The following is a 22695-nucleotide window of genomic DNA, read 5'->3' as shown; positions in this document are numbered from 1 at the left end:
GAATAGAGTGGGCAGGGTGCACCACCACAAGACTAACCGCTTAACCACTCTAAACCAAAGCTATGCAGGAGCTTGATCCCACCCATAGCCATGTGTTAGAGGGGCTGACCTGTTGTTCCATGGCCCCTAGTACCCCAAGACGGAAATCTTGACTCTGTTTCCTCAGTTTACTGCCCTAATCCTCTAGCCATATGCAGCCAGTCTTTCCAGTAAGGGGTGTCAGGCTGCAGAACTGATAGAAAAGTAGTAGAAAGACAATATGTGGGTATCAGAATTGAATGGGGCACCTCTAATGTCCAAGCCAGGTAGGCAAATCCTTCCTCCCGATCTCCCATAGGGCAGTAGAGTGGAGGCATTTTTTACCCTATTAATTTTCCACAATTCACCTCAAGCACTCAGGGGCCTACCCAAGCACCATTGCTATGAAGAAGGTTCTGCACCAGTAGGAAAGTCCATCTCTTTGGTTCCACCTAACAGTACCCTTGGTCACTCACACCTTCCTGTCTGACTACAGCCCTTTCTGGGACATGGACTAGATACATTTGTGACACCTCCATGATAATCCAAGGGGACTGCTTGGTCACCAAGATCCAAGAAAAGGCTCAGGGTGCAGACAGAAGACTGAGCTCAGATGAGTACTGGAGCAGGGAGAATGATGACTGGAAAACAAGGGCCACTGGAGCAATTAATCCTCAAGACTGCAAGCCCGACAAGGACAGGGCCTGGGCCCATCTTGTTCAGGACTGCCTAGTTCAGAGCAGGTGCTCAGCAAAATGTTTCATAGTATCACACAATTCCACAGCTCTGTGGAGCACTTTCAAATGGAGTGCTCCTAATTATGGAGCTCCTAATTATTCACATATAATCATCTTATTTCATCTTCTTGCTTTTGCTGGGAAGTTTGTGGGGCAGATATTAGCTTACAGCGGAAGCACAGGAAGAGGTTGCAGCTGGCTGACTAAAACCAGAAGCTTGAGCAAGGCTTGGGCCTCTGCTGCCCACAGTCTCCTACACACCCCTGCTTTCAGAGGCTGATAATCTCTGCTAAGGCCAGAGAGACTTGGGAACTTACTAAGGAAGAAGTTTCCTCCAGAGACTGAGCAATTGTAATTCCTAACCCTTTCCCAGGGGGCCTCTTCTCATAATAAACTGCTCTCATTATTTATTTTTGAGTGTCTGCCAGTTTCCCTGTGTTCCTCTTAACATAAACAGCTAGAAACAGGTAGTCTGGTTAAGAGTTTACTGTAATGAAGAACCACCCCTATGCCACCCCCACACTGTGTGATTTGGTCAAAACTCTTTCTCTCGATCAGTTTGTCCTTCATGGGAGGCATCTAATGAGATGGTGGGGCTACTCTGATACGTTTTCTCCTCACAGGGTCATCCTGGTTCCTGTCTTGGAACTTAGGGTGCCTGCTGAGGGTGGATTGTGGAAAATCTGCCCCCAGAGCAAGAACAGGTGGGTAAGTTTGCCATTTGAGGGGATCTCTCCTTTTTTTAAGAAGACAGATGCTAAATGTGTTCCAAAATAGCAAATAATGGTCCATTCATTCAATGGAATGTTATGCAGATGTGAAACAACATGGAAATAAAGTTTGTGATGCAATTTCATACATTAATAAATCTGAACATACACTATTACTACAACTATGTAAAATAAACAATAAATAGGACAACACAAAAGGTTTACAACAGACATGTTAGGATGGTGAGGTTGCATTGCTTTTTTTTTTTTCTCTATTTTTCTAAAATTTCTATAATGTGTATATATTGCTTTTACAGTTAAAAAACAAACCTTTTTTTTGTTTAAGACAATATCCCTAAAAATAGAGGAAAAAAAACCGATTAAAAACTATTATCACTATGGATACAAGTACCTATACAAGTATGCATAGGAAAAAGACTGGGAGAACATACCAAAATAAAAATACAGGCTGTGTTCAGGTGGTGGGTTTTCTCAAATGGTGGTTGAATTTCTTTAATAATGAACAAAAAATGTGATTAAGTAATTTGTGAATATTAAGAGCAGCTTTAGATTGCTTTTTGTACAGTGAGGTTTCTTAAAACAGTAACGTGTACAGCCTTACTCCATTTCTTCAGGGGCTGACCTGGGGGTCTTGTGGTCTCATGGATGGCAGGCCAGAGGAAGCTTTGAAGGGGAGGGAATCTTGTGAAGTGAAGGTCTGCATGTGAATTTTCCATGCCTGGCGCCACCAAGGAAGGGATCAGGCAGGCAACAAGGGTTCCAACACAGCCCCAGCAAGTTGTGTAACCTCTTTAAGCTCCAGTTTCTTCATCTGTCCAAAAAGGTTCAGAGTTCCTGCCCCCCTCACCTTAAGAGACTATTGTTAGTATCAAATGAATCTCAGGTAATGGAAGAGCCAGGAGAAGCCCACACACAGCTCTGTGTACTTGCAACAGATTGATGGGGTGGTCACCGAGGAAGCTTTTAAAAAAACATTCATGCCTCGAACTGATCCCTGAGAGTCTAATTTGGTAATTCTGGGGTGGTGCCTCAGCATCTGCATTGTTAAAAAATTCTCCCTGATGATTCTGACATGCCCCAAAGGTTTAGAATCAGTGGTAAATTTTTAATTTTACATCCATAGAGTTACATATTACTTTCCCAGAAGGAGTCTTAAGAAATGGCAATCAAGGTGGTGAATTACGTGGGAGAAACGGAGTTTTTAGCTACTGCTGGTGGAAGTATAAACTGGAACTAATTTTCTGAAGGGCAATTTGGCAATTCATATGAATGCCATAGAATTTTGTATAGACTTCAGCCCAGGAAGTAGGCTCCTAAAAATTCAATGTAGAGAAACAATCATGGATGTAAACAAATGTAAAGCTGCAATGATGTTTATTGGTGGCTACAAAAGTTGGAAAACTCTAAATGAGCACAGGAAATTATGGTACACGTATATAACTGAAAACAATGCAGTCATTAAAGCTGATGCTGACAAATGTTCAGTGGCATAAGATGTGCATGTTCATGGTATGCTGTTCAGTGAAACGGAGGTTAAAAACAGAGTATGTTCTCCTATATTTGCATATATATGTATTAAAAAAAAAGGGTAGATAGATATACACCAAGAAGTTATCTCTAACTGTGGGTGATTTTGAACTCAGTGGCTAAGTATACAGGCTTTGGTATCACACATTTTGAGCCTTGGGCTCAAATTCCAACCTTGCCACTTATTAGCTGGGGACCACAACTTTCTTCCTTATAAAATGGAATAACCATATCTGCCTCAGCATTTCAGGAACTGAGCATGATGTATGATCAATAAAACATCTAGGCATTATTAGTACCTTTTAAAATTCCCTATAGTGAGCACTTATTACTTTTATACATGTAAGAACCCAAATCTAAGAACCCAAGTGTCTGTCTGTATACTTTTAGCCCTATCGTAAGTGCCCAAAGCTGGGAACTTTGGTTTGCCCCACCCAGGATGTTGTAAAACCTCCCTCTTTTTTGCAGCCTAAGTTACCTTGACTCCCACCACACTCTGCTAGCTTGATCCAATCAGATAAACTGGAGACAAGGCAAGGGCCAGAATCGTTCAAGGGAGGTAGAAGGGTGGTGTCTGGGGCAGACTCACCAAGGCGGGGTAGGAGGGGTAGCCTCGACACTTGGCCCACACCAGCTCCAGGGGCTCCAGGTCTCCGCGGTCTTCAAAGGGCATCAGGAGGCTTCTGCCTGGGGTTGGGGGAGGGGAGGAGACAGAGCCCAAAGGGAACTTGGAATGGTGCCCAGAAGGCCTGCCTTGTGGCCTCCATTTGACTGGGGTAACCTAGGAATGAGTCAGGGACATCCCTTCCACCTTTCCTCTCTTCTACTCTTTCCTTAAGAGAAGTTCTTAAGACTAGATCAGGGATCAGCAAACTTTTTCTGTAAAGGGCAAGACTAAATATTTTAGGCTCTTTGCAAGCCACATGGTCTCTGTTGCAACTTATTTCTGCTGCTATAACACAAAAGCAGCTCTAGAAAATCTCCAAATGAATGAGTGTGGCTGTGTCCCAATATTTAGAACAGCTAAATATTATTCTTCTTTGATTTTTTCCCCCAATCATTTAAAAATGTAAAAACCATTCTAACTAGTGGGCTGTACAAAAACAGGCAGCAGGCCGTAGTTTGCTGACCTCTGGACTAGTACCCTAGAGTGGCTTTTCCCGGGAAAATGTAACTGCTTTATCATCAGGGCCCCAGGAGAAGGGCTAAGACCCAGCTTGGGAAAGCCACATACTGCTCTCCTTGGGCTTCCCTAAGTAGGGAGTCTTCATGATGGAAGCTTCCTGGAAAAAGATGCCTGTAAAACACTTATGAAATGAGATCTTTTTCTGAAAGATCATCTAGGTCACCTGGATGCACAGCACTCAACAGAGCCAAGCAGGCGTGCAGGCCCTTCATGTGCCTGCTTTTGTCAGGAACACAGGTTGGATGCCCCACCTGGGCAGGCACAGCATCTCTTCAGCTTACTGTGCTCTGCAGCTAAGGCACTGGCATACATGAATGGTGCCTTGCCAATGCTTGTGAGCAGAGAGGAACCTTGCTCCCCCTGCCCACATCTATAAACTGGGAAATTGGAGGTAACCATATTCAAAACCAAGGAAAGGCCCAAATCCCAAAAAGTGGAAATAGTTTCTAAGGAAACAGTACTACCCTCATTCATAATTTTTTTTTTTTAATGTACTAAGATAATAATGGGGTACTGTTTGTACCTATTGAGTCACTAGCAATAAAACAAAAAGATAAAACCCAATACTGAGGAGGCAGGCTGCAGGGAAACTGGTATAATCATACACTGCTGATAAAACTGCAGAATAGTCCAATTCTTTTGGAAGGTAATTTGGCAGTACGTATCAAAAGCCATAAAAAAATGTGTGAACCATATACTTCAGTAAATTCCTTCCCTGGGAATTTATTCTAAGAAAAAATAACTTTAGAAATGAATAAAAGGATTTTGAACAAAATTATGTACAATATTATAGGTTGGGAAAAACCCAAATGCCTAATAAAACAGTTAAGTTAATCATAATGCATCAATTGGAAGATATATTGTTCCAATAAAATGAGACATAGAAAGATTATGTATCAACATAAAAAAGTATGAGATAACATTTAAAAAGCAGAATACGAAAGTGCATGTGTTTAGGATTAGCATTTTTGTTAAAAATGTGCCTAAAAATAACAGAAGGGAACACAGAGAAATGAAGACAACTGTGTTAAGGTGATGGTATTGTGGGAGCTCAATTTCCTTTTTAAATTTCCTTTGGCATCATTTTAACAAATATATAAGTTTTTAAAATAAGAATAAAACATCACCACCAGAAGCACAAGTCTATGCCAATCTGCTCCCAGTCTTGTACTAAATGTCGTACAAATTCACCTAGACAGGAACCTTCTGGGAGCTGACAGTCACAGAAAGTAATGAAACACACAAGGCAGGCATTCATCAACACACATACAAGAAAGAAATTGCTGGTGAGGGAAAAAGGAAAGAGGGGAAGAGAAGCCCTAAAGCCTGTGTGTTGGATGGAAGCTCCAGACAGGGAGACCCAAGTAGGCTCCACAGGAGGTATGCACAGAGGGGAGTACAAAGAACAGATGGCTCTGCATCTGCTCCACCTAAGTGCCAGCCCAGCCCTTTCTTCTTGGCCGTTCCCTGCCCTTTATCTCATTGGTCCAAGGAAGCGAGACTCATATATTTAATGTTTGGACCAGCTGGAATAGGACATATTATGACGAGAGGACTGAAAGCACTGGAAAACATGAAATTACAGGGGTATGTGAAAGATTCAGTGGTACAGGCTACCACTAATTACTGTAATGAGGGCAGACTGGCAGTATCTGTCAAAATTATAATTGTACTCTTCCTTCAATACAGCAAATCCTCTTCTTTAGATATATACCTCATGTGTACAAAATGATTAGCAAAGGTTGCCCACTGCAGCATTGATTATAACAGCAAATAAGTGAAAGCAATTTCAATGTCCACTTTTAGCAGCTAGCTAAACAAATTCTGGCACTCCTATACCATGAAACATCAGGTAGTCAATCAAAAGCACAAGGCACCTCTGTGGTTACCAAAACAGAAGGGTCTCTGAGATATATTATTAACTGAATAAAAAGGCATGGTTTAGAGTAGCATGTGTCTAGCAGGCTTCTCTACTCACTTAGATCTATGCACAAGTTGTGGCTGGTTACATACAAATTAGCTTCCAAAAAACAAAAAGAAACTGCCATCAGTGGTTATTCCAGAAAGGTGAGTGCTGGTTTTTCCTTACATAGTCTTTTGTACCTTTTTGTTATCTAGGGAATGGATTACATATTCAAATTTAGGATGAATTAAAAAAAAAAGATAGTGAATGAGTTGGTGTGAGGGCCATCTTCCTATACTCTGCCAGAGGGTTTTGGAGGAGCTCAGGAACAGGCTACCTTCCTTCTGAGCCCCAAATCGGGCAGCAGCCCACAGGGCTGGCTCCTCAGTTCTGGACTCCTAAGGCTCTGTCTGGACACTGCTCCTCACCTGCACTGTTGTAGTCAGAGTCTCCATTCACACCTTCCAGGAAGGGCACTCGAGACAGGGCTGGCTTTCCACGGCTGCGTTTTGGGGGCATCAGACTGCTGCACACAGAGCAGGGAGAAAGGGAAGAAATCAGCAATTTCAAGGACAAATGTGTCTACTCCGACTCTCCTATCTTTGGCAGGAGTGGAGCTTCACAAAAGCCTTCAAGAAGGATAGTCCCTTACCCTCCCCTAAAAATGCACACTAAGTCATCACACATTTCTGACCGAAAACTTTCCATGAAGCTTTGAGGAACCACTTCATCCGCATGGAAGGACTGAACCTGGAAGACAATCGGGAACCTTGGACTTCATCCAAAGAGGAAAAATAAAACTGGCCACTGGTCAATCCTTTGAGACTTTAAGCAGTCTTGCCACAGGAGGGGCCTTCCACATATGCCCAGAATTCTTTACTCTGTGGCTCACCTTACTTTTCTGTAGAAACACATGTATTTATTTATTTTTATAAAGTATATCTTTTTAACTGTAATAAAATATACACAGCATAAAAATCATTTAAACTATTTAAAGGAACAATCTGTTGACATTAAATATATTGACAATGCTGTAATAACTTTCACCATTATTTATTTCCAGAGCGTTTTCATCTTCGTAAACCAAAACTCATACTCATTTAGCAATAACTTCCCATTCCTCCCTCCCTCCCATCCCTGGTAACCTCTATTCTGCTTTCTGTCTCTATGTTTTTGCTTATTCTAAGCATCTCATACAAAATAAATCATACAGTATTTGTCCTTTTATGTCTGGCTTATTTCACTCAACACGTCTTCAAGGTTTGCCCGAGTTGTAACCTGGACCAGCATTTCAGTTCTTGTTATGGTTGAATAATATTCCATCGTATGGAAACACCACATTTTATCTATTCATCTATTGTTACACTCTTGGGTTGTTTCCACATTTTGGCTTATGTGAATAATGCTGTTATGAACATTGGTATATGTGATGGTTTGAAGCTGAAAGAACCCCAGAAAAGATCATGTTCTTTTAATCCATTCCTGTGAGTGTAGACCTATTTGGGTGGATTTTTGAGTAGGTTCTTAATCCTCTTACTGGAGTCCTTTATAAGAGGATAAAAGACAGAGATAAGACACAGAAAAAAAGCCCCAGAAAAGAAGAGAGGGGAAGCCAGTGAAGCCAGAAGCTGGATGTAACAAAACCCGGAGAGAAGGGATGTCACCATGTGCACAGCTACAGGACAGAGGAGCTGAAGATTACTGGTAGCCGGTCTTCGGGGAGAAGGTATTATCTTGTTGATGCCTTTATTTGGACATTTTTCATGGCCTCAGAACTGTAAACTTATAAGTTAATAAATCCCCATTGTAAAAGCCAAGCCATTTCTGGCGTATTGTATTTTGCCAACCTTAGCAAACTAAAACAGTGCACAACTATCTGTCCAAGTCCCCGCTTTCAATTCTTTGGTGTATATACCTAGGAGTGGAATTATCAGATCATATACTAATTCTGTGTTTAACTTTCTGTCGAACTACCAAACTGCTTTCACAGTGGCTGCACTATCTTATGTTTCCATCAACAACCAGGAGGGATTCTTTCTCTGTGCATCCTTGCCAACACTTGCTATTTTTAGTTTTTTTCTCTAATAATAGCCGTCCTAGTGGGTGTGAAGTGGTATCTTGTAGCACTAATTTGCATTTCTCTAATGACTGATGATGTACAGCATCATTTCATGTACTGATTATCCATTTGATTATCCTTTTGTAAAAATGTCTATTCAAATTCTTGGCCCAACTTCTAACTGGGTTATTTGACTTTTTGTTGTTGAGTTGTAGGAGTTCTTTATATATTCTCAGTATTAAGCCTTTATCAGATATATGGTTTTCAAATATTTTTGCCCCATTCTGTAGGTTGTGTTTTCACTTTCTTTTTAATGAATGTCCTTTGATGTACGAAAGTTTTTAATTTTGGTGAAGTCTATTTTATCTTTTTCTTTTGTTGCTGGTGCTTTTAGGGAAAATCTAAAAATCCATTTCCTACTACAAAGTCCTGAAGATATCTCCCTATGTTTTCTTATAAGAATTCTATAGTATTAGCTCTGATATTTGTGATCCATTTTGAAATAACTTTTGTAGATGGTAAGAGGTAAGGGTCCTCATCCATTCTTTAGTATGTGGATCAACAGTTGTCCCAGAACCATTTGTTGAAGAGACTATTCTTTCCTACTGAATGAACTTGGCACCCTTGTCAAAATCAACTGGCCAAACTCTGCAAGTGAAATCATGGCCCTCTCTCTTACATGGGACAAGATATCCAGGGGTGAAAGTCTCCCTGGCAACATGGGAGATAACTCCCAGGGCTGAACCTGGTCCCAGCGGGATGGGATCAACAATGCCATCCTGACCAAAATTGGGGAAAGAAGTGCACCAAATAAGGCATCAGTGGCTGAGAGAGCTCAAATAGAGTCGAGAGGCTACTCTGGAGGTTGCTCTTTGCAAACTTCAGTTAGACCTTGCTACCTATCATAACATGCCAACCCCCAACTAAAACCATTCTAGCCAACCCTAAAGAACACCTAGGGGGATATATAAGATTCTACAAAGGTTCCACACACAAGGGCAACTTTCCAGAAACCTACAACCTTCAGATGGGTCCCCGGCCAGATAAGTCCTCAAACCTAAAGAGGCCAGCCTTTCCAGAATATCAGCTAGTTCTATCTCCCCTCCCCTTATTACTGAAAGCCCTTCTAACATGAAAATAGTAGAATGCACACAGCCCTAATACCCCTAAAGAGTGGGAGAAAGATCAAAGATGATGATGGAGTTATACAGAGAAGGTAGGATTTAACATATGAGTATAACTGCTGAATCATTGTACTGATATTTCCTTTAGTCTCCAGGATCTTAGAGCAGCTAGAAGTAAAAACCTAAAATTGTGGAGTTGTAACCCATCCAAACTCTGAAATCTGTTCTACAACTAATTGTGCTGTGCTTTGAAATTTATTGTTTTTTAGTATATATGCTATTTTTCACAAAAAAGAAAAAAGGATGATAAAATATATACATATTCCTTCTGGCCTCCCATGTTCTGGAGCAGCTAGAAGGAAAAATCTGAGATGATGGCATGTTGGCCCATTACAAACTCTGGGATCTGTCTTGTAACTACTTGTTGAAGAATGCTTTGAAAACTATTGCTTTCTTTTTTCTTTGCTTTGAATGTATGTCATATTATACAATTTAAAACATTAAAAAAAATCATTTGGCCATAGATGTGTGAATTTATCTCTGGGGTTTCAATTCTATTCCATTAGTCTCTATGTCTATCCTTATGCTGGTATCATACTATTTTAACTACTGTAGCTTTGTAGTAAGGACTGAAATAAAAAACTGTGAGTCCTCCAACTTTGTTCTTCAAGATTGTTTTGGCGGTTGAGGGCCCCTGTAATTCCATATGAATTTGACGGTATGCTTTTCCATTTCTGCAAAAAAGGCTGCTGGAATTCTGACAGGGAATGCATTGAAACTGTAGATCACTTTGGACAGTATTGATATCTTAATATTAAGTATTCCAGTTCATGAACATGGGCTCTTTCCATTTATTTATGTCTTCTTTAAATAAATTTTTGGTAGTTTTCAGTGTACAAGTCTTTCACTTCCTTGGTTAAATTTATTCCTAGGTATTTTATTCTTTTAGATGCTCTTGTAAGTAGAACTGTTTTCTTGATTTCCTTTTCAGAAACTTCATTACTGGTATATAGAAATCCAGTTGACTTATGCATGTTTATTTTACATTCTGCACCTTTGCTGAATGTTATCTGCAAATAGGGATAATTTTACTTCTTCCTTTCCAATCTGGATATCTTTATTTCTCTTGCCTGATTCCTCCAGCTACAATGTCAGTACAATGTTGAATAGCAGTGTTGAAAGCAGGCAACTTCATCTTGTTTCTAACTTTAGAGGGAAAGCTTTCAGTCTTTCAACATTGAGTTTGCATTTACTGTGTATTTTTTTTTTTTTTTTTTTTTTTAAGAGAGAGGGAGGAAGGGAAGGAAAGACAGAGAGAAGGAAGGAAGGATGGAAGGAAGGAAGGGAGGAAGAAAGGGAAACATCTTTAAACATTTTCTTGTTTTATTATATTTTGTTTGTTTGTTTGTTTTTTACATGGGCTGGGGCCGGGAATCGAACCGGGGTCCTCCGGCATAGCAGGCAAGCACTCTTGCCCGCTGAGCCACCGCGGCCCGCCCTACTGTGTATTTTTAATGAACGTCTTTTTATCATAAAAGGATATTGGATTTTGTCAAATGCCTTTTCTGTATCAATTGAGATGATTATGAGTATTTTCCCCCTTCATTTTATTGTTAATTATCCTTGCATTCCTGTAATAAATTTCACTTGGTCATGGTGTATAATCCTTTTAATAAACTGTTGATTTCTGTCTGACAGTATTTTGTTGGGGATTTTTACATCTATATTTATAAGGGATTTTTCTTTTTTGTGCTGTCTTATCTGGATTTGGTATCAGGGTAATGCTGGCATCACAGACTGAGTCAAAAAGTAATCCCTCCTCTATTTTTTTGAAAAGTTTGAGAAGGATTGGTATTAAATCTTCTTTAAATGTTTGGTAGAATTCAACAGTGCATCCATCTGGTCCTAGACTTTTCTCTGGTGGGAGATTTTTAATTCAATCTCTTTACTTGTTATAGGTCTTTAAAGGTTTTTTATTTCTTCTTGTGTCAGATTAGGTAATGTCTCTGTTTCTAGGAATTTGTCCAAGTCACCTAGGTTTTGTAACTTTTGGTATATAGTCATTATAGAACCCTCCTATAATTCTTTTATTTTTGTAAGGTCAGTAGTCATGTCCCCATTTTCATTCCTGATTTTAATTACTTGTATCCTCTCTTTCTCTGTCAGTCTGGTTAAAGGTTTGTCAATTTTATTGATCTTTTCAAAAAACAACTTTGGGCTTTGTTGATTCTTTCCACTGTTTTTCTATTCTTGATTTAATTTATCTCTGCTCTAATCTTTACTATTTCTATCTTTCTACTAACTTGGGTTTAGTTTGCTCTTCTTGTTCTAGTTTCTTCACTTGTGAAGTTAGGTTACTGATTTGCGATCCTTCTTCTTTTTCAATATAGCATTTAGAACTCTCAGCTTTGCCTTCCTGTATTGCACAAGTTTTGGTATGTTGTATTTTCAATTTCATTTGAATAAAAATGTCCTAATTTCCTCGTGATTTCTTCTATGATCCATTGGTTGTTTTGTAGTATGTTGTTTAATTTTCATGTTTATAAACTTTCTATTACTGATTTCTAGCTTTATTCCATTGTTTTTAGTACGGTTTCAATATTTTAAAATTTATTAAGATTTGATTTGTGGCCTAATATGTGGTCATATCTGTAACTGATCATGTGGTCGAAGCTCATATTTATCAGCTCATATTTAATAGTGAAGTGGGTAAGATGACGCATTCTGTGGAGACCAGTCAGCCTCTTTCCCCAGCAACTCCTGTCATTGCCTGATGGGCTCATGAACAAAGTGGTCATGGTGGTAGGGTTGGAGGTTATGCACGGGCTCAGCAGCATGGACTTCCACTCACCAAGGCTGACCTGGCTACAGCCACTGCTGAGTGCCCAATCTGCCAGGAGCAGAGACCCACATTCAGCCCCTGATATGGCATCATTCCCCGAGGTTTCCAGCCAGCTACATGGTGGCAGGTTAATTACGTTGGATTTATCTCCCATCCTCTGACACACAAATGCCTTACCAGTAAATCTAGAGTAGTTGCTATTTCTTGCTCACTAGGTCCAATAAACATGATATCATCAATATAATGGACCAGAGGGATGACTTGTGGGAGGCAGAAATGATCAAGGTGCCTGTGAACAAGATTATGACATAGGGCTGAGAGTTGATATACCTCTGAGGTAGGACAGTGAAAGTATATTGCTGACCTTGCCAGCTGAAAGCAAACTGTTTCTGGTGGTCCTTACTAACAGCTATTGAGAAAAAAGCATTTGCCAGATCAACAGCTGCATACAGGTACCAGGGGATGTATTGATTTGCTTAAGCAATGATACCACATCTGGAACAGCAACTGCAAATGGAGTTACCACCTGGTTGAGTTTACGATAATCCACTGTCATCCTCCAAGACCCATCTGTTTTCTGCACAGGCCAAATGGGAGAGTTGAATGGGGATGTGGTGGGAATCACCACCCCTGCATCCTTCAAGTCCTTAAGAGTGGCAGTAATCTCTGCAATCCCTCCAGAAATCCAGTATTGCTTCTGATTTACTATTTTGCTAGGTAGGGACAGTTCTAGTGGCTTCCACTTGGCCTTTCCCACCATAATAGCCCTCACCACATGAGTTAGAGAGCCAATGTGCCAGTTGCTCAGTATGTCTAGTCCAATTATACATCTGGAACTGGGGAAATATGACAGAATGGGTCCGGGGCCCCATTGGACCCACTGTAAGATGGACCTGAAATGAACTCCATCAAACACCTGACCTCCATAAGCCCCCACTCTGACTGCTGAACCAGAGTGACGTTTTGGGTCCCCTGGAATTAATGTCACTTCTGAACCAGAGTCTAATAATCCCCAAAATATCTGATCATTTCCTTTTTCCCAATGCACAGTTACCCTGGTAAAAGGCTGTCGGTCTACTTCGGGAAGGCTTGGAGGGAGATTAATAGTATAAATTTGTGGCAGTGTAACAGGGTTCGCCCCTTCATTCAAGGGGCTCTGGGTCTGTAAACTGTTTCAAGTCTGGAAATTGATTAAGGGGCCGTGACTCTGTGTTTTTGTAATTCAGGTTAGACTTCTGTTCCCTTGACCTAGAACTCTTTTGTTTATACAGCTCGAACAAGAATTTAGTAGACTGCCCTTCTATTGTATTTCTAGGTACCCCTTATTTACTAACCAATGCCACAAATCTCTACAAGTCACATAATTTTGACGCCTGCTTTGAGTTTGCTGTCCATTATAATAGCCACGTCTACCCTGTCTTTGGTGAGTAAGTGTGCCACCTGGCTTCTGCCAACTCGGGATCCCATCATCCCCACTGTGTTTAAGGATTCCAGCTCTGTGACAGCAGTTCCCACAGTAATATATGACCTACAGAGAAGTGCAACCACAGAGCTCTTCAGGGATGATAGTGCTAGTCTCACAAATTTATTTCTCACTGTTCTGGTAAAAGGTGCATCCTCTGGACATTCCTGGGGTGTAAGAGCAGGCTTTGCATGATAAATCCACCCAAACATTTCAATCTCTCTAAGTCTCTGGATTCCTTCATCTACATTATATCAGGGTAGTTCTGGCATTTCAACCTCAGGTAATGCAGGCCACTTTTTGATCCATGTTTCAACCAACCATCCAAACAAACGTCAATACCTTTTTAACCCCTCGAGCTGTAACACTGAATGCAGAATCTCTGCTTAGTGGGCCCATATCAATAAATTCTGCCTCATTCAGCCTTATATTCCTCTCACAATTATCCCACACCCTTAAAATCCATTGCCACACTTATTCCCCTGATTTCTGTCTATATAAATTGGAAAGCTCACACAGTTCTTTTGGAGTATAATGTATCTCCTAATGTGTGATACTTTGTATCTCACCTTTAGGGGCCTGTTGGGATTTAAGGTCTGGAAGATATGAGGGGTGGTGGGGGTGGGTCATGAAAAGAATTAGAAATATCTTCCAAGCCATTTGCTTCAGGGCCTTCATTTGCAGTTTCATCTGGTGAAACAGGATTAATCACTCTAGGGATAATCCCTTCAGGAGGAGGTTGGGTGGCCAACTCCTCAAGGCAGGCTGGAAATGGGGCAGTTATGTCCTCAGGGCAAACTATTACAGGGTTATCTAGAGAAGACTCAGCATGACCTAGGGTTTCAACCTCACCCCCAACATCATTATCAATCCATATGTCACCATCCCATTTTTCTGGGTCCCACTCCTTTCCAATCAATGCCCTCACTTTAATGGCAGACACCATACAACACTGAGATTTCAGTTTATGTTGTAAAGGTGCTACTCTAACAATAAGATTCTGAGTCTGATTTTCAGAGATCTCAAGTCTATGGCTACAGGAAATAAGACTTTCCTTCAGGATACTCATAGAAATGTCCACATCTGTCAGACGGCGCTTAAGCTTCCTGTTTGAAGCCTTAAACCCATCCCTTTCACTCTTTAATGTATCCAGTGTATCTAACAACAACCAGCCAACATCTCTATACCTTTTATTTCCAACAAACTCTGCAAAGGTGTCAAAAACATTATCCCCCCAGAGCTAAGTGAAGCATTAGGAGAATTGAATGGTGATATTTTGACTATCTCTTTTGCCAACTCACTCCATGGATTCGGAGTGTCATTTTGATTACAGGAATCAGAGTCCTGACTGCCTTGAGTTTTTCAGAGTAAAAAGTCATTTATAAAAACTCATTAAGATTCTGTTTCTTAAGAATCACTCCTGGTACCAAGATGTATTAGTCAGGGCTCTCTAGAGAAACAGAATCAACAGGGAACCCTTGCAAATATCAAATTCATAAAAGTGTCTCACATGACCATGGGAACACAGAGTCCAGAATCCACAGGGCAGGCTGTGAAGCTGATGATTCCGATGAAGGGTCTGGATGAACTCCACAGGAGTGGCTCGCCAGCCAAAGCAGGAAGAGAGCCTGTCCCTTCTGAATCCTCCTTAAAAGGCTTCCAGTGATTAGATTAAGTATCACTCATTGCAGAAGACACTTCCCTTTGGCTGATTACAAATGGAATCAGCTGTGGATGCAGCTGACGTGATCATGATTTAATTCTATGAAATGTCCTCATTGCAACAGAGAGGCCAGCACCTGCTCAACCAGACAAACAGGTACCACCACCTGGCCAAGTTGACACATGAACCTGACCATGACATGTATATTCACGTCTTTCAATGGATTGGGGAAGTTTTTGGCCATTATTTCTTCAAATACTTTTTCTGACCCTTTCTGTCTCTCTTGTTCTTCTGGGAGTCCAATGATGCACACGTTGATAAACCTGATTTTGTTCCTCAGGTTCATCAGGCTCTGTTATTATTACATCATTGTTCTTATTTTCTGCTCCTCATACTGGGTAACTCAAATTTCCTTTCTTCAAGTTTGCTGAACATTTCTTCTGCCTGTTCAAATTTGTTGTTGACAAGTTTTTCATTTCAACTACTGTATTTGGCAGTTCTCAAATTTGTTTGATTCCTTTATATATTTCCATCTCTTTATTTTGCTCAATGTTTCCCTAATTTCCTTTAGTTCTTTGTTTACTGACTCCTTTATTTCAATGAAGTTTTTGACTAACAGTTCCAGTGTATGAGCTTCCTCAGGGATGGTTTCTGACAAATTCTTTTTTTCCTGTAAATGGACCAAACTCTCCTGATTCTTTGTGTTTTTTTGTTTATATTTTTGTTTTGAGGACTAAACATTCCATGTATCACGTTGTTATAACTCTGGAAATCTAATTATCCTACTCCTCTGAGACTGCTAAATGTTTTGTTGCTATTCTTGTTGAGGACTGGTGCTATCAATCTGTGATTTTTTCAAATAATTTATGCTCCCAAATAAGGAATGGAAAGAGAAATAGTAAGTATTGCCTCCTGAAGACTCCTCTGCTGCTTTTGCTGAGTGGAGCTGGTATAATGGTTGCATTTAGAGCCAGTCTCCCAGTGATCTGAAGTAACTAATCAAAAGCAGTGATCAGCAATCACACACCCACATTTTAACGGACTAGATCTTTACAGTCCACCCTGAAACGAGTAAGCTGTACCAGAAGCTGGAAGTATACTGTCTACTGTTACCTGCCATGTGGTTGGGGGATAGGAGATGGTAGCTACTGCAGGGAGGGTGATATTCACCAATATTTACCACTATTTCCCATCCTTTACATTCAGCTCTTCCCTGGGTGCTGCACAGTGTTCCATTAGACTCCAGAGTTCCAAAACAGTTGATTCAGATAGTTCCTGCCAGTTCAACAGCTGTTTGGTGGAAGGACTGATTGCTAGAGTTTCCGACTCCACCATCTTCCCAAAGTCCTTCATTAATTTATTTTTGAGGTACTAAAAATAATCGGTTTCCTGAATTTTCTACAATAAATGTATCTTACTTCCTTACTTAGAAAAGACATTTCTTTTTAAAATTAAAAAAAAAATCCACTTCCCACTTCCTAATGGTATTGTGTATGGAAATCTTCTTGGATAGGAAGAAATGGACTTTTTCTTAATCAAAAAGCAGACTGGTTTTTTACAGGGCTATTGTAAGCAGGTAAAAATATATATTAGACAAAGACTAGAAGTTAAGAGGCAAAAATCAGGATAGTTATACCAGAGCAATGGCATAACTATGTTACACCTAGGAGTCAGTATTTTAAAATAGTATCTTATGTGATTCTAATGTACAACCCTAATTGAGAGCCTCTGGGCAAGAATGATATGGCTAGTGGTTTTTCAAGCAAACGTTAAAAACAAATTGCTATATAACTTCCTCGATTTAAAAAAATGCTTAAAAGGTCAACAGATCTGCAGAAGAGGAGAAATGCTTGAGAAATCTTAGTGGGAGAAGAATAGGCCAGTTTGGGTTTCATTGGAGAGATTTACTAAATCATAACTGACTTTATCATTATCATATACAGAAAACTTGCTTAATTGGAACCCAATAATCATAATCTTTCAGTAATCAGTAGTTATATTGGGAGGTTTTTCCTGCTTGTCAAAACTGGGAGCTGTCTGTGAAAATAAATAAATAAATAATACCATTAGGATGCAGTTCCTATTCACCCTACAAAAACCTGTCACTGGGTTTGAGGCCTTATACAAATGGAAGATGTTCATAATTTTACTAAAAACACCTCTCAAAGTTTACATCATGGATCTTGGAACATATCTTCAAATATAAATGAAGAGAGCACAGCAAAGTACTCTGAAGTCTGGAGCCAGACTACCTGGCCTTGAGACCTGGCTCTTCCAATCATTAGCTCTTGAGCAACTCAACCTCTCTCAAGCTTGAGCTGTTCACGTGTTGTGAGCATTTAAAGAATTAATACACATAAAGCATTCAGTACAGCACATACCAAGTATTCAATAATAGCAGTACAGTTATTATTATATGAAGAACAGTACATTTTAATGTCTCACATATACTAATACTGTACTATGGAATGATGGGTCTAAAAAGTATAAGCTCAATAAAATAGGATGCAACACCAAAATTAGTCTGTGTATTCCTGTTGTGCACAAAAAAACTTAACTGATTAGATCATGGCCTGCATTCCAGTCCTCTCTAAAAGTTACCTAAGCCTAAGCAGACAACCCAATCTATAAGTATTCTCTTTAGTTTACTACAACATAAGCTCCAGGAGAACAGACACCTTACCAGTGCTTAGAACAGTGCCTGGCACACAGTAGGTGCTCAATTATTAATAGTTGAAAGAGCAATCCATAGAAATGGGGTACAGCCCCAATTGCTCAGAAAATCCGAAAAGATAAACCAAGAGGTAGGTGAGTAACAGGTGGGTGGGGATTAGTGACCAGAAGTCCTTTCAAAGTTCTTTCTAATTCTGGGATTCTAAGATTCCAGTCTAATTAATAAATATGATCTGCCTTGAAGTACCTGCTACCACAGTGTCGTAAAACAACAAAAACCCTGCAGTTGGATGGCTTGAATCTCCTGTTTTAAACCCTGAAAATCCACTGAGAAACACTAAGTTAGGAAGAAAATGCCTCCCAAGGACATTATTCCTACTTAGAGCAGGGGACCTGGAGAAACTGGTGGCACTGGACTGGAGTTTCACAGAAATACAAACACTGCTTAAATCAGCAGGCTAATCATATTCTGGCCTAGTTTGCTTACTGAGGGCCATAAGCTGGGAAGAGTGCCCTTCGTGGAACATCTATAGTCAAGGGCTGGTCGGGGGACAGTTGGATAACCCCCCTCCTACTCCATCCACAATGGGCTTCTAACACCATTTCTTTGAAAGGAGTCAGGAACATCAATCTAGAACCAGGGTAGAAATATCTTGTAGGATTCTGGAATCCCTGTCTTTTCCTATGCTTGGTACCTGCTCTTTCCCATCAACTCCCTCCTATATCTCTAGACGCCACAACAGAGAGAATTCTAGGGCAACTTTGGTGCTTGGTGGGAAAGGAAACCTCCAACTATTTTAAGGCAGATCCTGCCAAAGCTGGGACAAATCCAGATCTGAGGGCTGGGGTGGGCCTGTAGCCTCACCTGGAGCCTAGTAAACAAGATAGAACAGGTACCTAACAGAACACACACCCCAACCAGAAATCCCACCTTTCTTGGAAACATTTCAAACACAGACAGTTGTTGTCTTTTGGCAATACCCTGGGATCTTTGCTTCCCCACTCTGAATTCAGGATCCATTTAGTAGCCATGTGGAGGAACCACAGGGTCAGACTTTGGGTCAAGTTGTTTTTCCTTTGTGGTACTGAGGTCCTCCCATTTTCCAGGGTCAACAACCCCTGGCATATTGCAGAGATCAGAACAGAGAGCAAGGGCTCAATAAACTCTTGAACTTGGTAAAAAACGTTACTTAACGTTTTGGTCTCAGAAATCTTCCCTTCAGGTAAAAGAATGAGAAAACAAACTCATTCCTTCCCAGGTAAAGGATGGTATTAGAGCTGAGGGCCTTGGTCTGAATAAAAGGCAATTCTAGATTCCAATTGCTCATTTCCTACTTCCACTCCACAACTCTAAAAAGGCCACTGCTATGCTACAAAAGGTGAGAGTGAAATCATGTGTGGGGGAACTGGCTCAAATGTTAACTTACTATGCGATATTGGCGATTCAACTGACACCATCATCTAGATCCCAATTCAACTTCCCAACCCCTGTTAAGCATCAGTCAGCACCACTCCCCCTTTCCTAGTTAGATAAGGCCTCAGAGAGTCAAGGGTCATCCCGTTTCCTAGGACTTCCCAGGGTTGTTGACCAGATGCCTCAGGAAATAGCGGGGGTAGAAGAAGAAAAATAAAAACCCTGAAATAAGCATAAGCAGGAAATCCATGCTTATGGAGAATAAAGGGAGAGATGGCAGAATTGCCAACAGACTTCAGGGACAAGCATTCTTACCTGCAGGCTTCAAATGCCAGTCCACCGCTGAGACCCAAACTACATTCTGAGTCAGACCCACTTTCGGTGTGTTTTCCAAAGCCGTTGGTCACGCCTGCCAAGAACACACAGAGTGAGCCTGAGAGCAGAAAGCCCCTTCCCCTGACACACACACTGCAGTGGGAGGCAGCCACCATGGGAGGGTTCCATGAGGCCAGGGTTTAGAAAATGGCTTTTCCTTCCCCTATGGGAAATGGATCTTGGATGGTGGAAAGAACCTAATAAAGACTTGGTTTGGGGGAAAATAGTGTTGGCAGGGGCAATGAGCAGACACTACATTTTCCTTCCCACCCTCCCGGTTTCATCTAAAGAAAAACATAGGCCACAGCTCATTCTGGCTACTGTCATTTGGCTACAAAGGAAATACCAAGACTTCCCCAACCCAGTTGTATCACCCAGCCCTGGATCTGCTTCTAATTTCAAACTACAATTATCAGGGAATTTCCTCTGCCTCTTGGGGAGCCCACCTGCCTTGCTTCTTCAGATAAACACTCACACAGCCTATCCACCACACAGCTGGCAACAGTTAGATTCATACTTTTGGAATGAAGTCAGGAGAGGTTGGAGCAGGATAAGGGCCTGTGTCAACCACACCCTCAGATATCTAGCAAGGCTAGTCAGAGTTGGGGGGCTTTACAACACAACAAAGCAGCCCAGACCTTCCCAGCCTGGGGAGCCCTAATTCCCTGGGTTTTAGCCTGGGCCCTGAAATATACGATATATAACCCAAGGTGGTCTCTTCCTCTTTAAGTCTTGGTCTCTCCTTTTGTGAAGATAATACCTTCTTAATTATGGAGGATGCTACTGAATGTTTACAGGAGGGAGCCCTTCAGAGGCAAATGAAGACTTTCTAGTCATCCCAGGGACACAACCCTCATCTTGCATGAATGCTTCCACTCTCCTCTCTACCTCTCCAATTCCTACCCACACTCCAGAATCCTACAAGTCTGACAGCTGAGCCAAAAGGGGTGCAGAGATGGGCCAGATACCTGACTCATGAGCTGTAAACCACAGACACCCTGGCCAGAAAACCACAAGGTAAGTTGCACTTAAGAGCAGGTATCTGAGCCAAGATGTTTAGACTCTGGTCTGGCACTGCTTATTACATCATGACCACAATTTAAATGACTGAAGCCAGCTGTGCCTCAGGTGCCTTATCAGCAAAGGATGAAAACCTATTCTTTTGAGATTCCATTAATGTTGCATAGATGTATTCTCTGGTGCCAGGCAGCTAGGAGGATGGGCAGAAAACAGATAGATTCTAGCACTATCCCTAAGCAGTGGGCCACCCCCTCAAGTTGGAAGGGCCTTATGTCTAGACCTATTTCCCAAAAGCAAGACTTTCATTTTTAGTGCCATATTCTTGGTGCTGTTTGGCTGAACCTGATACAGCTGAGAGGATAACAATGATCATCTACCATCTTGTGCTATATATATAACAAATGCTTTATATAGGCTACTTCTAATCCTTAGAGCCCTGCAGGTTAGGTATGATCAGCCCCATACTAGAGATAAGGAAACTGAGGCTCAGAAAGATTCATTAATTTGCCCCAGCTTACATAGCTAATGAGAAGAGTCAGATATCTGAACTTCGGGTCTGCCTGAGTCCTGGCCTCAGGCTCTTCTATCTGTATATTGACCAACTGCTCTAATACAGGGAAATTTGGGCAAGAGAATTAGGGAAAGTACTGTTGGAAACAAAGCATTAGGCAAGAAGAGAGAATAGCAAGTACTGGTCACACAGCCCAAAGCCACCACATAAAAGAACATGAGAGGGACATGAGGAGCAAAAGCCAAGAGCAGCTGCCTTCCCGCACACAAGCTGGCCTTCCCTATACCACCAAAATTAAACTACTCTGGCATTGGAGGTACTCCAGAGGTAGACCCACCTCAATCGTCCAACCTCAGGTCCTGATGCTCCAGGAAGCCCCTCTGCTCACTGTTCCCCACAGACACTCTGCCTTCTCTCCTTGTTTACAAACACCCAGGCCTGAGTCCTCTGCTCCTACCAATTCCCTTCCATTCTCCCCTCATCCCTCAGGGTCAGCTTAGGTACTGACTCTTCATGAAACTTTTCCAACTTCTAAACTCATAGTCCCTGAATATCCCTAGCAGTGCAATCTCTCACTTGACACACAACCACATACTGCCCAGCACTGGGTTTCTCTACTTCTCAGGAGATCAACTAGTCTCCCCATTGTGCTGTGAACTCTTCTGGATCTGGAATTGCATCTAGATAATTCAATTTTATTACCCCAGCAGGTATGTACTGAGTATGTAGTAAGAACTCTCTAAGTGATTGAGTCTCCATTAACAACCTTTGTGACCTCATCTCCTACCATTTCCCAGCTCACTCTGCTGCACAGCACTGATCCCCCCACTGTTCCTCAGACATAGGCATGTTCCCACCTCCAGGGCCTATGCATTTGCTAGTCTGTCTTTTTAGTATGTTATTTCCCAGACAACCAAATGGCTCAGCCCTTCAACTCCTTCACTTCTTTATTCAAATGTCATTACCTCAAAGAGCCTCCCCCAGCACTCTATCGATAATACCATCTCAGCATTCCCTAGTCCCTTTCCCTGCTTGATTTTATAGTTTCAAATATAAGATATGATTTACTCATTTGTTCATAGTATGCCTCCTCTAAGAGAGAGGAGAATTTTGTCTGTTTCAACTGATTTTCCACCAAGGCCTAGAATAGTGCCTTATATACAACAGGTACTCATAAATATTTCATGAATGAATGAAGTGAAATTTAGGAATCACTTTATCATATACAGCTTTATATCCCCCACAAGGCTAAAGAGACCCCTCTGACGCATATCTGGCCCCCAAGAATTTCTCCTTGCTCAAAGCCTGTTTTCCCAGGTTACTATCTGTGTTCCAGACCCAACTGTGAGCTACAGAGCCCTCAATTCTACTAACAGCATGTAGCAGGGCACTAGAAAGGCAGCCAACTTGGGGAGGTGTTGGTTGGCAAGGCAAAGCAGGAAAGCAGATG

General features: G+C 41.2%; 1 protein-coding gene across 2 annotated transcripts in view; it reads right to left on the bottom strand.

The window, feature by feature from the left end:
- BRPF3 (bromodomain and PHD finger containing 3) overlaps nt 1–22695 on the bottom strand; it is a 45562-nt gene that overhangs the window by 5252 nt on the left and 17615 nt on the right. For both annotated transcript variants that reach the window (XM_077161608.1, XM_077161609.1), the window contains 3 exons: nt 19655–19748; nt 6531–6628; nt 3603–3700 (listed from right to left, as the gene is read on the bottom strand). In XM_077161608.1, the coding sequence (XP_077017723.1) occupies nt 3603–3700; nt 6531–6628; nt 19655–19748 (290 nt within the window). The remainder of the gene's footprint in view (nt 1–3602; nt 3701–6530; nt 6629–19654; nt 19749–22695) is intronic.

The sequence above is a fragment of the Tamandua tetradactyla genome, chromosome 5 (assembly GCF_023851605.1).
Source record: "Tamandua tetradactyla isolate mTamTet1 chromosome 5, mTamTet1.pri, whole genome shotgun sequence".
Taxonomy (NCBI): Eukaryota; Metazoa; Chordata; class Mammalia; order Pilosa; family Myrmecophagidae; genus Tamandua; species Tamandua tetradactyla.
Note: the sequence above shows the minus strand (reverse complement) of the source record. Positions and strands in the feature narration are given on the sequence as shown.